The sequence below is a fragment of the Melanerpes formicivorus genome, unplaced genomic scaffold (assembly GCF_026170545.1).
Source record: "Melanerpes formicivorus ecotype bairdi unplaced genomic scaffold, bMelFor1.0.p_v2 SCAF_56, whole genome shotgun sequence".
In the NCBI taxonomy this organism is placed as follows: Eukaryota; Metazoa; Chordata; class Aves; order Piciformes; family Picidae; genus Melanerpes; species Melanerpes formicivorus.
In genome coordinates, this window is record NW_027142408.1 from 2,380,959 (window position 1) to 2,395,686 (window position 14,728).

General features: G+C 51.2%; 2 protein-coding genes across 4 annotated transcripts in view; one reads left to right on the forward strand and one right to left on the reverse strand.

The window, feature by feature from the left end:
- Positions 1-11,784, reverse strand: part of LOC137452632 (skin secretory protein xP2-like) — a 33,033-nt gene extending 21,249 nt beyond the window's left edge. Inside the window, exons 1-3 of the transcript XR_010990129.1 lie at positions 11,108-11,784; positions 6,650-6,835; positions 119-340 (exon numbers count right to left, since the gene is read on the reverse strand). The gene's annotated coding sequence lies outside the window, so the exon portion shown is untranslated. The remainder of the gene's footprint in view (positions 1-118; positions 341-6,649; positions 6,836-11,107) is intronic.
- The window catches only part of FAM83H (family with sequence similarity 83 member H), a 22,510-nt gene continuing 7,782 nt past the window's right edge, over positions 1-14,728 (forward strand). Inside the window, exons 1-2 of one of the 3 annotated variants that reach the window (XM_068161169.1) lie at positions 1-126; positions 13,700-14,160. In XM_068161169.1, the coding sequence (XP_068017270.1) occupies positions 13,714-14,160 (447 nt within the window). In that variant the 5' untranslated portion in view covers positions 1-126; positions 13,700-13,713. Of the gene's footprint in view, positions 127-11,914; positions 11,936-12,346; positions 12,530-13,699; positions 14,161-14,728 lie in introns of those variants that run through there. The other 2 variants (XM_068161170.1, XM_068161168.1) reach the window with 2 other exon arrangements.

Consider the following 14,728-nt stretch of genomic DNA (forward strand, 5'->3'; position numbering starts at 1 on the left):
CCAGAGCCCTGGGTGGAGCCTGATCCTGCTGGCTCGGAGGTGCCCGTGAATCAGGCTGCAGGCACGTCCAGGGGAGCGGAGAGCCGGAGAGCACGACCCACCACCTGCCCCGGCTCACCTGGGAAGGTAGGAGAGGGACAGGCCCCTCCTGGGGTCCTGAACGGCCGCGTGAGGTGGTGGGGAGCGCCGGGGGAGGTCCCGTCCTGCTGCTCTGCCTGCGGCTCGGCGCTCTGGCGCATCTGGGACAGGGTCTTCCTCGAGCGCTCTGTGGGCAGGAGATGGCTAATTCAGCACAGAAAGGCTCTGGTGGCAGGAGCTCCCAGCTGCGCCATGCCTGGCCCTGTGGGAGAGTCCCAAGAGAGGCAGGGGGGTGAGAGAAGGTCCCAGCACAGGCAGCAGGCGCTGGGGCTGGCGAGGGAAGCGACCTGCCACTGCCCAAGTGACCTGACCCAAACTGCTTAGTGGATGCTTCAGCAAACTTCTGTCCCACTTCCCTTGAGAGAGACACATGGAGTGGGTATTTCCGAACTCTGGGGACAGATCTGGCAGCCTGACTCAGCCTTCCTCTTGGATAGGACACCACAGGGAGTCAAGAGACTGGATAGGAAACTCTGGCGTGGCCAAGAGACTGGGACAAAGAGGACTTCACTGGTGGTCGTGATGGAAAGACCAAGATCTGCAGTAGGCTAAGAGCCGAGAAGCAGCTCCTGGGGCCCACTGTGTCTTCGCTTGCTTTGACCTGGCTGCACAGGCATGGGTGTGGAGCTGTCTGCCGACAGAGCCTGCACGCAGCGACACCGACAGTCGTGCTGCTACACGCAGGGCGCAGACGGGTGCGTGTGGACACGTGTGTGCACAGGCACACACTCACCCTGGGCTTTCCACGGGGCTGAGCCCGGCCGACAGACCTCCGGTTTTGTGTGTGAGCAGAGAGGAAGGGCAAGGCCTCGTGTCCCAGTCTCGCTAAATTGACTAAGGTTAAGAGAGGTCAATTACGGCTTCTGCCTGGCCTGGGGACTGAGGCTCTCCTATCTTCTAAAACAGTTAGAGGGGGAGGAGGCAGTCGTCAAGGGACAGAAATGCCTATAGAAAGATCTGCTGAAAAGATCTAATTTGTTAATGTTGCAATAAGCTCGGCTGTGATAGAGACCAAAGCATCGTGAGTAACAAGCAGACAATGAGAGCGGCCCCGGAACGGAGCGGTGACTGTTGCAGGGCACTGGGGCAGGCACCCAGACCACAGCCTGCAGCCGCATCTGCTTCCCGTGGATGAAAAGGCGAGCAGACAAAAACACAGCACACCCTCGCCCTGTTACAGGGCCGCAGGAGGGCTGCAGCTGGGCAGAGAGAGTTGTGTCACTGCAGCCCAACTGCCATTTGCCCGAGGAGCTTTAGAGTTGCACTTGAGGGAATAAGGGAGAGTTGTACTGGCTGTCGCTTGGCAGTGGAATTGTGCTGTTCTGAGGAAAAGTGATGCTCTCTGTGTGATTGCAGGGAAAGTTGCCTGTCAAAGGTGAAAATGTCACACCCCACAGTCAGGTGTGATTGTGCCTGAGCAGTCTCAGGGCTGACAACACAGATGTCTGTGTTCTCTGCATATTTTTTTTCAGGCAATCACAGCTTTCTAAAGCAGCTGAAATTTACCTCCAAACCCTGTGGGATTTTGCCTATTTGTACTATGGTTAAATGGGAAAATCTCTGGACTGCTTCTCAGGCTCCTTTTGGCTGCACTTTTGTAGCCCTGCTGAGGAAGAGGAGTTTCATGAGTGCATTTCTAAAGTTGGGATGCGGGGGGAAGTCAAGGCAAGGGCAGCATCCAGCTCCCAATTATAGCTTGAACTGGTGGGCCTTGTTTTGAAGTTCTGTGTCTGAGACTCCCCTGTTCCTGCTCCCTAGCCACTGAACACCCAGGGGAAAGGGCTGGTGCAAAGAGAACGAGCTTGGCATGAGCACTGCTGTCACAGATGTAGCGCCGAGGGCTGTGGCTAGGTGGTGGACTTGGCAGTGGGAGGTTTACAGTGGATGTGATGATCTTGGCAGGTTTTTCCAACCTGAATGATTGAAGGATTCTGCCTCTTGAGGTTTTCTGACCTCTGTAAGAGCCCCCTTTTGCACAGAGGATTGCATCTGATTGTTCAGTAGCTGTAACACCTGGATTTTGCCCAGGTGCCTCTCTGCAGGCTGGACTGACAAACCTGCCCAGGACAGCTGCCTGACATGCTGCCTCTCAGTGACCACTCCACAAGGAAAACTATGACATGAAACTTTTCTGCTCCTTTTCCCTTCCTGGCCTGTAGGAAGATGGCCTGGACTTCCTGCATGTCTGGTTCATTGCCTGGTTCCCCAGCACCTAATATTTTGTAGGATCCCTTGCACTGACTGATAAACAGAAGCGAGTGGGGGGAATCCAGTGGGTGTTCTGAGAAGCTGGCCAGGCTCCCAGTTGTACTCTGCCACATGCCTGGATCATTCAGTACATTCACTGCTCACCTTAGATACAGAAAGAGTTTGTTCTGCCAGTTTGTGGAATCAGTTGACAGATGTGTGCAATATGGAAGATAAAAGTTGTCATCTCTGGAAGTTCAGTGAATTTAATTGATTAAATGAATTGAATCCATTTCTCATCTGATGACCCCAGCTTCAGATGAACTGCAGGAGTCAGTGATGACTGAGATTGATACAAGCCCATCCAGAGTGAAGAGTGGGATCACATCCACTCAGATGCTTTAGCATGGGGTGATCAGTACAGGCTGCTCAGCTGACCAAAAGAAAAGCCCTAGGGCTTGTATGCAGGGCACTGTAATAAGAATGACAAATTCCCTATCTTCATCTTCTAAAGAGAAGCTTGAACAGTAACCCAGACTCTGAGCCTGCAGCCTAAAGCTGAGAACACAGAGAGACTTCAGCAGGAATACAGACAGGAAAATGGAGAGAGGAACAGCAATGGCTGGCAGGATGTAGCAGATGCAGTTATGGCTGGAAAGGGTCTGACTCAGGTTGTTACCTGCACATTCCCCATGCTGTCCTGGGGAACAAAGCTGAGCCTTGCATGGTGAGAAGAGCACTTAACATATCCAGCACTCTGCCATGGCTGAACCAGGAAATGCTGGCTACACTTGAAAAGTGGAAGTGCACTCTCACCGAGACTGGCAAGTGAGAGGCCTTAACCCAGGAGAAGTCCTGGCCTTAGCACAGCCAGCTGGCACCTGCAGGGGAGCTGCTGGAAAGGATGAGCAGATCTGGCACTGTTAATAGAGGTTATTTGGTCTGCTGCAGCAGGGCTGGAAGGCACCAGCTCTCCCTCCATCACACAATGCCCACACATTCAACTGTGCTCCAGGAGACAGGGCTCCTTCCCACATCCTGAGGGGGAGCCAGCCTTTTCCAAGTGCCCTTGTCACAATGTCTGCTCCAGCAGTTTTACCTTAGGCAATACTGTCCTCTCCTTCTGACCTTCCAGAATATTGAGCACCTCTTTTCCTATCACCTTTTCTATCTTATTAGGCCAAATCATTCTTGTTTTCTCAATAACTGATTTCTAAACTTTTCCCAGCCTGCCACAAGAGATGTGAGTGATGTCATGGAACATGGGGCATGGGCCAGCTGTGGCCCACACACTCCTGCCTGCTGGATCACTGTTTGGGAATCACAGCTTTGCATTTGTCCCCTGGATGTACCATTTGCTGTTCCTTTGACTCTCACAATCCCTTTGATTCATTTCTTGACCCGGGCTTGGAGGTTCTTCAAGCATTAGCAGCACAGAAGGGTTTAGTGGCTAGCTGTGGAGTCTAGTAGGCTAAAGTAAAATCTTCTATGGTGTTACCTTTCTCATCTTGCTGATATCCAGGGCAATGAAAAGAGAAGGTCTCTAAGCCCAGCACACTGTGCCTCTGCTTTCATGTAAGCCTGAGGTCTCGGACATCTTGCTAGGCCCTTCCAGCCTGGGTGACAGTGCTCTGCTCCCCTCAGGCTGTTCCCTCTGCTGGGGCACAGACCTGGGAAGGCCTCAGCTTTTGGGAGTGTCTTGAAGCAGAGAAGCAGGTCCTGCCAGGGAAGTGATCATCTGAGAGAGGCAGTCTGGGAACTTGCTGTGCAGGCAAAACACGTAACAACAAGCACTGGAGTCAGCGCTGGAAAGGAAGATAGAGCCAGCCTGAGGTGCTGAGACATCAGCAGGGGCTGACATCAGGCAGCAGCAGAGAGAGAAAGGAAATATTGAGCCAATTTCCTTTTGCTTAGACTGGGCAGTTGCTCTTGATTCACACCTGGCACAAAGTGCAGGTCCTCGTGTTTGTGTTCTAATCTGTAGGGCTTTGTGGTGATCATCCACTCAGCGGGGCTGACACTAAGATTTCAGCCAAACCAACCCAAACAGAACAGTTAAAGTCCACTGAACTGGAACACAACATGGACAGGCAGCAAATGATGCACAAGCCAGCAGGGCTCTGCTCTTTCTAGTTTCAGAAGTGAAGGGAGAATATCTACACCCAGCTTCATCTGTCAGTGACTTTTCCCTGCTCTGCCTAGATGAAACATTTCCTGATGTCTGAGCCCTGTTTTGTGTAGCCTGTGCTTACACCAGCGCTGACTCTGTCCAGTATTAAGAAGCTCTGAGAGCTTTTGGGGATCACAAAACCCAAATGCTTGTGAGAAGAATCAAAACTATAAAGCCACTCCCAGTCTCACCAGTGTGACTAGAAGCAGGCTGTAGGCCAAAGGGAGATACTCATTGGAGGCTTCCTTCTCAGAAGAAGCTCCTGGTAATTGCTCATGGATAGATGCCTGTTCTCTTCCTCTCCTCCTGGTTTTCCCCTGCTGTTGTTTTGGGGTTTTTTTGGCTGAGGAGGGGAGTGGTTGCAGTAGTGCTCCTTGCACAGAAGTGCACTGGCACAGGAGCAACCCTGCCAGTGTCCCTGGGAAAGCCAAGCAGACGGGTGGAGGAGGCCTTTGCTGCTGATCACCAGCCTCTCATCAGCCCATTATATCAGCCTTCATCTCCCACTTGTTAAGTCTTCAACAAGCTCCTTCCTGCTCTTCTTTATCCACTGCCCCTAAGCATGGGAGGAGTTACTCATAACCAGCTACAAAGCCTGCCTTCTTCTTCTCCTTCAGCTTCCTCCTGCAAAAACAGCCAACAACTACCCCATATTAGTATGCTAAGAAGTAGGTTCTGAAGAGTTGGTGTGGTGAATACTTGTTTGTAGACTGCTCTGTCCATGTTCCATTTTCTTCCCATCTGCTATGCTTAGAGGAAGGATTTCTTGAGTAGGGATTGCAGCTTGCAGTTTGTCATGACTGGTGTTCTGATACTTCTGAATTTATGAGCATGCTTTTATGAAGTGCTTGCTTAGGACAGCAGAGAACTGCATGAAATGCCAGGTGATGGTAGCAGCCTTCTAGAACACGTGGGCAGAAGGCACAGGGGATCAATACTATTTTCCTGACTCAATGAAATACCAACTCTGAGTGACTGCAAAATCAGAGGAACAGGAGATGCAGATTACTGCAGGGCTTGTATGGAGAAGATGAGAGCCAGTGTGGGGACTTGTCAAATGATAAATGAAAGCCAGTGTGGAATACCTGTGAAAAGAAATTCCCAAGTGTTTCCTCTTGGACCATGTGCTCTTCATGCTGGGCTCCAGGGAGCTATGGTGGTGGCTCTCCCATGCTTCTCCTTAGGTTAAGGAACACCATCAAGTACTTGGCTTTCAAATGTCCCTGCAGGAGCTATCTGTAGTACAGTGCCTACAGACCACTTCTGTTCCAAACTGATTACATGTACAGTGCTGAACGTGCACATCTCTCAGCTCTTCCTTTGTACCTCTAAGCTCAATTTTCTCTTTTGTCTGCCATGACTGATGTGGCCTAGGTTATGAGACCCTCTTGTGCAAGAACCAACTTCATAATTGCTGACACTTCATCTGCTACAGTGGGATTCTGCCTCTGATCAGAGGCTTACTGTGGCTGCATATTCAACCAAACCAGCAGGGCTGTTTGCCTCTAGCCACTTGGGTTGTCACTGGGGCAGTTCAGCAACAGTGAGACTAAAAGAAAAGGCCACAAAGCAGAGTAATCCTACCTTATGAATCAGCAGGATGCTTATTGCTCCTTAATGGTCAGAGAACAGGGTGCCTTCTTAGGAAAGGAGCAGAATGTAAACCCTGAATATAAAGCCATATTTCAGTTCCATCTTGCAGCTCCAGCCCCACTATCTCTAGTAAGAATACACTAAACTGAAGCAAATTCAGAGAAGAGAGGAGAGGATCACCAGAGGCATGGAACAGTTTCCATACAAGAAATGGCTGAATAAGAGGATTCTCCACCCAGGAAGGAGATGGGTGACAGGAGAGCTGACAGATGTATAAAAGCAGAGTGGCATGGTAAGAGCCAGCAGATGTCATTGTTGTTAACAGGATGGGTTTGTTTTTAACAGATTTGCATAAAGTTATGTCTTCCCTCTTCAATGTTTTGATCAGTGAAGTAAAACCCCTTGTGATAAAGCTTTTAGGTGCTGGATTATAGTGAAAGTCAATGAAAACAGGAGATAGGGCAAGTACCTATCTTGGCAGAGCACCTTGGATGGCTTGATAAACTGATGAACCACAACTAGCTATTAATGGAACTAACTAAGGATCCATTTCGTACTTACCAGAAAGGAGACTGTACCCCAACAGCCACTGCAGTAAGGAGTGGGTATCAGAGGAGCCAGTGAGCTGCAGTGCAAGGCCAGGGATGCACAAGCAGGGGCAAGGAGGCAGCTCTGTCTCACATAAAACACTGAAGGGAACCATCAGAAGGTCAGGTTCCATTCTGCTGGCTGCAGTCTGAAGTGGGCCTGGAACAGAAAACAAAAGAACTCTTCTTAGTGAGTACAACATGGTGGCTCACAGCAGTGGTAGGACTTACCAGCCTTAACTGGAGTGTCTGCTTTAGTGTGGGACCTCACTTCACTGCATTCACTGCATTGGGTGGCATGGAGATCAGGCATTCATGGAGATGTTTTGCAATGGAGGTGTGTGGAGTTGAGCAAGACTGATCTGTCCTACTGCAGAAGTTGTGCTTGAAAGCACAACTGAACAAACCCACAAACCAACCCTGCTGTAATTTCTTTCCTCCCAGTTGAAGACTGAAACCTCTCCTAGGCAGGAGTGTTCAAAGTTTCATGCTGGATCTTGGTAGAATGGATTATATGACAGGCTCAAGGTAATCTTGGATGTTACAAACGTGAAGACTGAGGCCTGAAGCTCTGGAAGGATGGTTTGTTAATGTCTCTGGGAAAAGGATTAACAGAAGACTTGGCAAGGTTTAAGCATCTGTATGGGAAGGTGACTCTCATCCCATACTCCTTTGATTTTATTCACTTACTCTCTCCCACCTATAAAGGGGAACTGCAGGCAATTAGATTGCATGAGGCATGTTAGACATCTGCAATTATTTAATGACTCTGACCTTGAGGAGCAATCCTAGCTCCTAAACTTAGGTGTTGAGTGTTATTTTTAGGGCCATTTATGGGCTCTTTGCAAGAACATGTAGTGATAGGACAAGGGGTGACAGATAGCTTTAAACTGGAAAAGGGCAGGCTTAGAGTAGATGTAAGGAGGAAATTCCTTACAGTGAGGGTGGTGAGGCTCTGGAAGAGGTTGTCCAGAGAGGTTATGGATGCCTCCAGAGAGGCAGCTGGAGGCCAGGATCCCTTAGGGCATCCCAAGTGCCATTAAGCACCTGTGTGCAGACACCTGAATTGCTCCCGATTATAGTTTACACTTTACATGCAGTTTACCCAAGGCTTAAGGGCTAGGTCCAGGCAGAAGTTAGATTTTTTTCCCCCTTGCTACCTAACTGGTGCTGGAATTTTCCTTTTGTCTTCCTCTAAGACCACTGGAACAGGCCAGCAGGGTGAGTAGCAGCATGTGCCAGGATGCATAGTGGTCTTAAAGAGCTTCCCACATTGGTGTGTGCTGCTCATCAAATGGTGTTACAGCGGTGGTGGGTTGAAAATTGCCTCCCCCCCCCCAGCATTAAACCACAACCCCCACGGCTGCACGTTTCCCCTGGTGGTATTGTCAGGATGCAGCAGGAGTCTTTTCCTTGTGCAGCACAGGGGCAGTTCTCTGCCTCCCCTGCTTTCCCTGATACAGTTGCGGCTGCTGGAGGTGTGAGGGATGCTGGAGGTGTGCTTGACCTTTCTGTTCCCTTCAGGTGGTACACTGTATGGTTTGTGACTCTGGGGCTTTTGTCTTAAGGCCTTTGGGGACTCACTTTTTCAGTTCCTGCCATGCACATGGAAGGAGGGGTGTTGAGTGGTTCTTTTTGGACAGGTGATATGTCCCAGCACTTCACAGCTGCAGATGCTGGATGTGTATGATCCCTCCTCCTGTAACCAGAAACAGTTCAGCTCCTGAACTATACCTGGACTACAGAATATCTCATTGCCCTTTACAGAAGCACTCAAGAGCAGCGTGGAGGTGCCACACATCATTCCCTATAGCATCTTCCTTCTTCACTAGATTCTCTGTATCTTGTCTCATAAACACTTATAAATGGTGACTAGCAATTAAAATAACATTAAAATCCTAATTAAATAACATAAGCATGTCTGTAAAAAAAGGGAGATCCTCTATTAAGCAGTAGTTACAAGTTTGCATGTGCCTTGGCTATAGTTTGGTTTGTAACTTGGTTTACTTTTGACAGCTGTGGTAGTTCTGATTCCCAGGAATACAACATCTGTCTTTCCCGGGGGTGAATGAAGCTGCAGAAAATAGGCCTGCAGGTGAAGGTCAAGCAAAGAGGCAAGCCTTTCCTGGAGTTCCTCTTACAGTTTAGACACCACCATAACCTAGGGAAACACAGCCAGGCAGGGATACTAATCAAATAATGTGTGCCCTCATCTCCTGTCACCCTGGATAGAGGAAACCTGACCAGATGGTCAGTGCACTCCTGGCATAGAGCTAAGAATTGCTAAGAGAGCCTTTGACAATCAGTTCTAAGCAGGGGCCCACGTGGGCTAAGCATTTTGCAGAGCTCTCACCCAAATTTAACTGCTTCTGCCCAATATTTCCTGCCTTTTGCTCTTCCAGGCCTCCTGGGTGTGAGAGAATGAGAAAGTGCTTACACTCAGCTGCCCTTCCTGGCATGGCACGTCCTCAGTGCCCTACACAGTAAACAGAATACTCATTTCCAGAGTCAAATGCTAGTAGTGAGTCACATATCTCATCTCTGAGGATCTTTGGTCTTCCACAGCATCCAGCACCGTGCTGTCAAAACTGGCACATGCTGAGTGGACCCAAACTAGTTAACTAGATGGAAAAAACACAATTATATCTTAGAAACCTCACTGTGGCAAACAAGTATTGGCCATAAAGTGTGTTTTCATTTTCAGCCCATTCCACTTGTCAAATAGTGAACTATTTGACCTAGAACTAGAGAGACAGCCTGGTACTTGGCAGCTTCACATCACGTTGGAAGCAGCATCTCAGAGCTCTGCCAGCTGCAGATAGCTGTTCTCAGGAGCTGTAACTTGGCAGAAACCCCTAAACCCAAACCACATCCCCCCGTTAGTTGAGTGCAGAACCTGCATGAACTCTGCAGGAGGGACAGCAGCAGGAGCCTGCTTGGAAAGAGTGCATCAGCACTTGCACACTTGCAGGGAGCACGGAAAGCAAAAGCTCTGCTGGTGACTGCTTCCTCATGAATTTGCATCCCAGGTGATTCCCAAGAACTGTGAAGTGCTTCCACTCTCTGCAGCCTCCTCAGTGAGTTAGTCCTCTCTTAAGAGGTGCAGAATATGGAAGGTACTTTTCAAATGAAAGTCCTGCTTAGTTATCACATAGGCTGTTTCACCCTGTCAGGAATGCCATGAAGAGATGCACTCCAGGGCACAAACAGCCAGTGTGCTGTGTGGAGGTGAAACTGCGGCTCCTGCAGACCTCCTACCCATGCAGCCATGCCAAGTGTCCTGCTGTGTTTACCTCAGAGCATACACAGACGTGCTGTGCAGCACTAGAATTACTCTGGTACTGCCTGGGGGCACTGAACTTCTGTGAACACAGAATTGAGTTGAAAGGGACCTTAAAGATTACCTAGTTCCAGCCCCCTGCCATGGGCAGGGACACCTCCACTAGAGAATAGAATAGAATAGAATAGAATAGAATAGAATGAATAGAATAGAATAGAATAGAATAGAATAGAATAGAATAGAATAGAATAGAATAGACCAGGTTGGAAGAGACCTTCAAGATCATCGCGTCCAACCTATCACCCAACACCACCTAATCAACTAACCCCTGGCACCAAGCACCCTGTCAAGTCTCCTCCTGAACACCTCCAGTGACGGCGACTCCACCACCTCCCCAGGCAGCCCATTCCAATGGGCAATCACTCTCTCTGTGTAAAACTTCCTCCTGACCTCCAGCCTGAACTTCCCCTGGCGCAGCCTGAGACTGTGTCCTCTTGTTCTGGTGCTGGCTGCCTGGGAGAAGAGACCAACCTCTGCCTGTTTACAACCCCCCTTCAGGTAGTTGTAGAGAGCAATAAGGTCACCCCTGAGTCTCCTCCTCTCCAGGCTAAGCAGCCCCAGCTCCCTCAGCCTCTCCTCACAGGGCTGTGTTCCGAGCCCCTCACTAACTTCGTTGCCCTTCTCTGGACTCGTTCCAGCAAGTCAACCTCCTTCCTAAACTGAGGGGCCCAGAACTGGACACAGTTGCAGTTGCAGGTTGCTCAGAGCCCCATCCAGCCTGGCCTTGAACACCTCCAGGGATGAGCTGTCCACAGCCTGTTCCAGTGCCTCACCACCCTCACAGTGAAGAATTTATTCCTCGTATGGGACCTCAATCTCCCCTCTTGCAGTTTAAAGCTGTTACCTGTTGTTCTATCACCTCACTCCCCGCTACAGAGTCCCTCCCCACCTGTCCTGCAGGCACTTGTCAGTGCTGGCAGGCTGCTCCCAGGCCTCCCCTGCACGCAGAGCACGCTGCCCACCCAGAGCCTCCCAGCTGCTGCCTCAGACAAGCCGCAACAGAGCCCAGTCAGACACATGGCACCTCCAGAGGCTTCCTCGCCTTCATTTCCCAAACCAAAACAAAGATCTGCTCAGGAAGGATTGAAGTACCTGGCACCTAGACTTCAAAAGTCAGCAAACTCTAGAATTTCCTCACACCTGGGCTCAGGGGAACCTGGGGTCTTCCTGGGGGGGAAACAGATTCTTTCTTTCATACAGTCTTCCTGCCCTTGCTTTGGAGCAGGTTAATGGTCAGACATGCTTGGAGCTGCTCTTATTGAACCTCCTTGCTAGGGACCGGTCCTCATGTCCACGTAGGAGCGGCTGGTGGTGGCAGATGGTTTCTGGGGTTGCTTTCACCATGCTCAGATTTGTGTTCTCTTTGGGAAATCATTAACAGCAGCTGCAGGAAGTGAGGAGGCTTGCCGATGGGAGCCTTGCCTGGGGGAGGGCAGGAGTGGCAGACTCAGCAGGCTGTGGGCTCTTTCCAAGCAGGATTTGCTGCTGCTTTCTCAGCACTAACTTCTAAGAAGCAGCTGGCTGAGCAAAGATGAGGCATCTCCCTCCTTCTCTCTCTTCTTGCGAGCCAAAGATGGTGACGGCGCAGATTTTCCAGCCCTGTCAGGTAGCCAGAGGCCTGCTCAGGCTCCAGAGCTGGGTGCGCTCCAGTTCAGGTGTTCGCTGCGGCCCTCGCCAGCCGCTTCCACAGGTGAAGCGTCAGGGACTTGGCAGCCCCGCCCGGCCCGGCCGCTCCCTGGGCCTCCCGGCCCGGCCCCTCCCGGGGCTCCCGACCCGGCCGCTCCCGGGGCCTCCCGGCCTGCCCGACCACGGAGCCTCCCGGGGCTGCCCGCCTGGCCGCTCCCGGCCCTGCGGACAACACGGATCTGTTCGCCGAGGCCTCGGCGGCCGGCGAGACCCCAGTGCGGCCGTGGGTGGGAGGTAGGCTGGGCTGAGCAGCCCGAGGCTGGGCGCGGACGCGGCCCGGGGCAGCGGCGCATTGTCCCGCCGGGGCCGCGCTCGGTGCGCACAGCAGCCGCTCCGCAGAGGCAGCCGCTGCCAGCAGCGCATCCGCGCTGGCGCCTCGCCGGCGCGGGGGGGTTCAGGCGCCTGCCGCCCGCTCACCGCCCGCACGCCCCCAGCCCTTCCGCCTCCGGCTGCACCGCGCCGGCTGCAGCGCTGCGGGCTGCCAGGGCTCCCGCCAGCTCCGGGTTTGCTCTCTCCCGGTGGCTGGGGGCTTAGAGACAGCCATGAGGAGCATTTTGCTTTTGCATAAAATCTGCTTCTTCGCTGGTACTATTTTCCCTGCGTCTTCGTTAATAGGTTGACTACCGCTATCCTTAGGGAACAAAAGTGACTCCTTGTGCTGTAAAAAGTGCCCGGATTAGCCTTCCCCCATGTATTTCCTGACCTACCTTTCCAGCCACAAATTGCGGGATGGTGGGAAAGTGTTCTGTCAAAGTACTACCTGCCTGCCCCATTTGCACACACTTTCTCTAACCATCCTACAACGTCCGTGGGAAGGAGTTCTGCAGAGTAAGTACAATGGGGCAAAAGTGCTTCCCACTGCTTGCTCGGTTAGTTTCATGCCGGTTTAGTTCGTGTGCCGGAGGAGGAAATGGGCAGCTGTCCCTGGTCATTTTGGAGATACCTCCTCTAGACTAAAGAGTCATAGTGCAGCTTTATGATAGGCCTTTTCATGACACGAGGATTGAGGCTTCCATATTCACAACACACTCAGGTTGTGAGTTCCCTCTGAAGCAGTGCATTGGTGTTATTTTGTCTGTTCCTTACCTGATGGCATTAGCTGGCACTTAAGGGTCAGTCTTCTTGGTTTATAACAGCATTGAAATAATTACATTCATCAATAAAATACTGAATCAAAATAGTTCCACCACTTCATCAACATCATCTTCCCTCTCTCATTCCAGTGGTCCAGTGGGTATCATAGGGCTCTTCTGCTGCTTTGTTGCTGGTTTTGTGGTTGGCCGTCACCATCACTGTTGGGAGCAAGTTGGTGGTATGAGCAGTTTGCTGTCTGCATGGCTGCTCATCCTCCCCAGGGGTTACACCTGGATGTGTTGGTCTCCTATCCAAGAACAAAGGAGCTCTGGGAGTGTTTTGCTAAAAGGCACTGGTAAAATAGTTAAGAGCAGGTGTCTCGAGTACACCAACATGGAAGTACAGAGCGGGCTGCTGTAGAGAGGGAAGACAGAATGAGAATTGGAGTGGGAAGATGAATCTATAGGCAGTTCAGACTCTAAATAGGTTTGGATGTGTAGAGCATAAAGAGGACTGTCAGTTAGAAGACTTTGCACAGGGACCTGCTGGACTGAGCTGCTATGTTTACATGAGGAGTGTATTTTTTCCCTGTTGTAACTTTGTGTGCGTATCCAAGGACAGCCAAGCTCTGTTTCGTCAGGAAGCCTCTGTGGGCACCTCAGTGCTGGAGCCCCAGGGAGAGAATGCCCGAGCATCGACATGAATTGAAGGTCAAAGCTGAAGTGGTCAGCACCTCTGCCTGAGGGAAGGGAAGTTCATCCCATCTGTTTGGGATGCTGAACTTTGTCCAGCATTACTCAGCGCGCTTTTAAGCTCTCCTCTTCGGAGTCCGCCGCCTGAGCCCCCAGCTCTTGCTGTGTATGAGGTGTCTGTGGTGTGTCACTGGAGTGAAGCTGCTCTCATGGTTGGTTGTTCTCTTTGCAGCTCTCCCTCCCCTCATGGCTCGGCGCTCGCAAAGCTCCTCGCAGGGGGACAATCCCCTCGACCCCAACTACCTGCCGCCCCACTACAAGGAGTATTACCGCCTGGCTCTGGATGTGCTCACCGAGGAGGGCAAGGAGAGCTACCAGCGCTTCCTGGCAGAGGAAGCAGCCCCTGATTTTCTTTGCAACTCAGAGGTGGATCACATCATCCAGAACCTCCAGAAGCCCCAGTATGCCCATCAGGAGGGGAGCACGGACGCCGCAGGTGACAACGACATGGATGGATCCTCTGGGACTTACTGGCCCATGAACTCAGACCTCGCCGTCCCAGAGCTTGACCTGGGCTGGCCAATGGTCTTTGGGTTCAGGGGAACAGAGGTGACAACTCTGGTGCAGCCACCGCCCCCAGACAACCCCAGCATTAAGGAGGAGGCTCGCAGAATGATCCGAGCAGCTCAACAGGTGAGACAGTGAAAACCCCAACTGAGGCACAGAGGAAATTGTGTCTGTGTGAAAGATGAATCAGGTCCTCAGCTCATTCCTCACCATTGCTCCCAGGACCTGACAGAGGGGAAGGAGGAGTCTTAAAACTAGTATCCAAGTTAGCCTCTGCCCTCTGGTCTAATGGAAGGAGTATTCTAGGCCATGCTAAAGTACCAAGAGCTCACAGAAGAGTTGAGGTTGAGAAGGACCTCTGGAGAGAGTCTATTGCAGCACCCCCTGCTCAAAGCAGAGTTGATTAGAGAGGGTTACCTAGGGCATGTCCTTGAGTATCTTCAGGAATGGAGACTCCACAAGCTTTCTGGGCAACCTATTCCAGTGTTCCATCACCCTTACAGTAAAGGAGGTTTTGCTTAACTAGAATTTGCTGTCTTTCAATTTATCTCTTGTCCTTTCACTGGCTGCTACTGAGAAGTTTGGCTCCATCTTCCTTACACCCTTCCATCAGGTATTTCCACTCACTGATAAAATAAAGAGCTGGGGAGAACAGGGAGGCAGAGCTTTGAAGCTACTGCCTATATGATCAGCA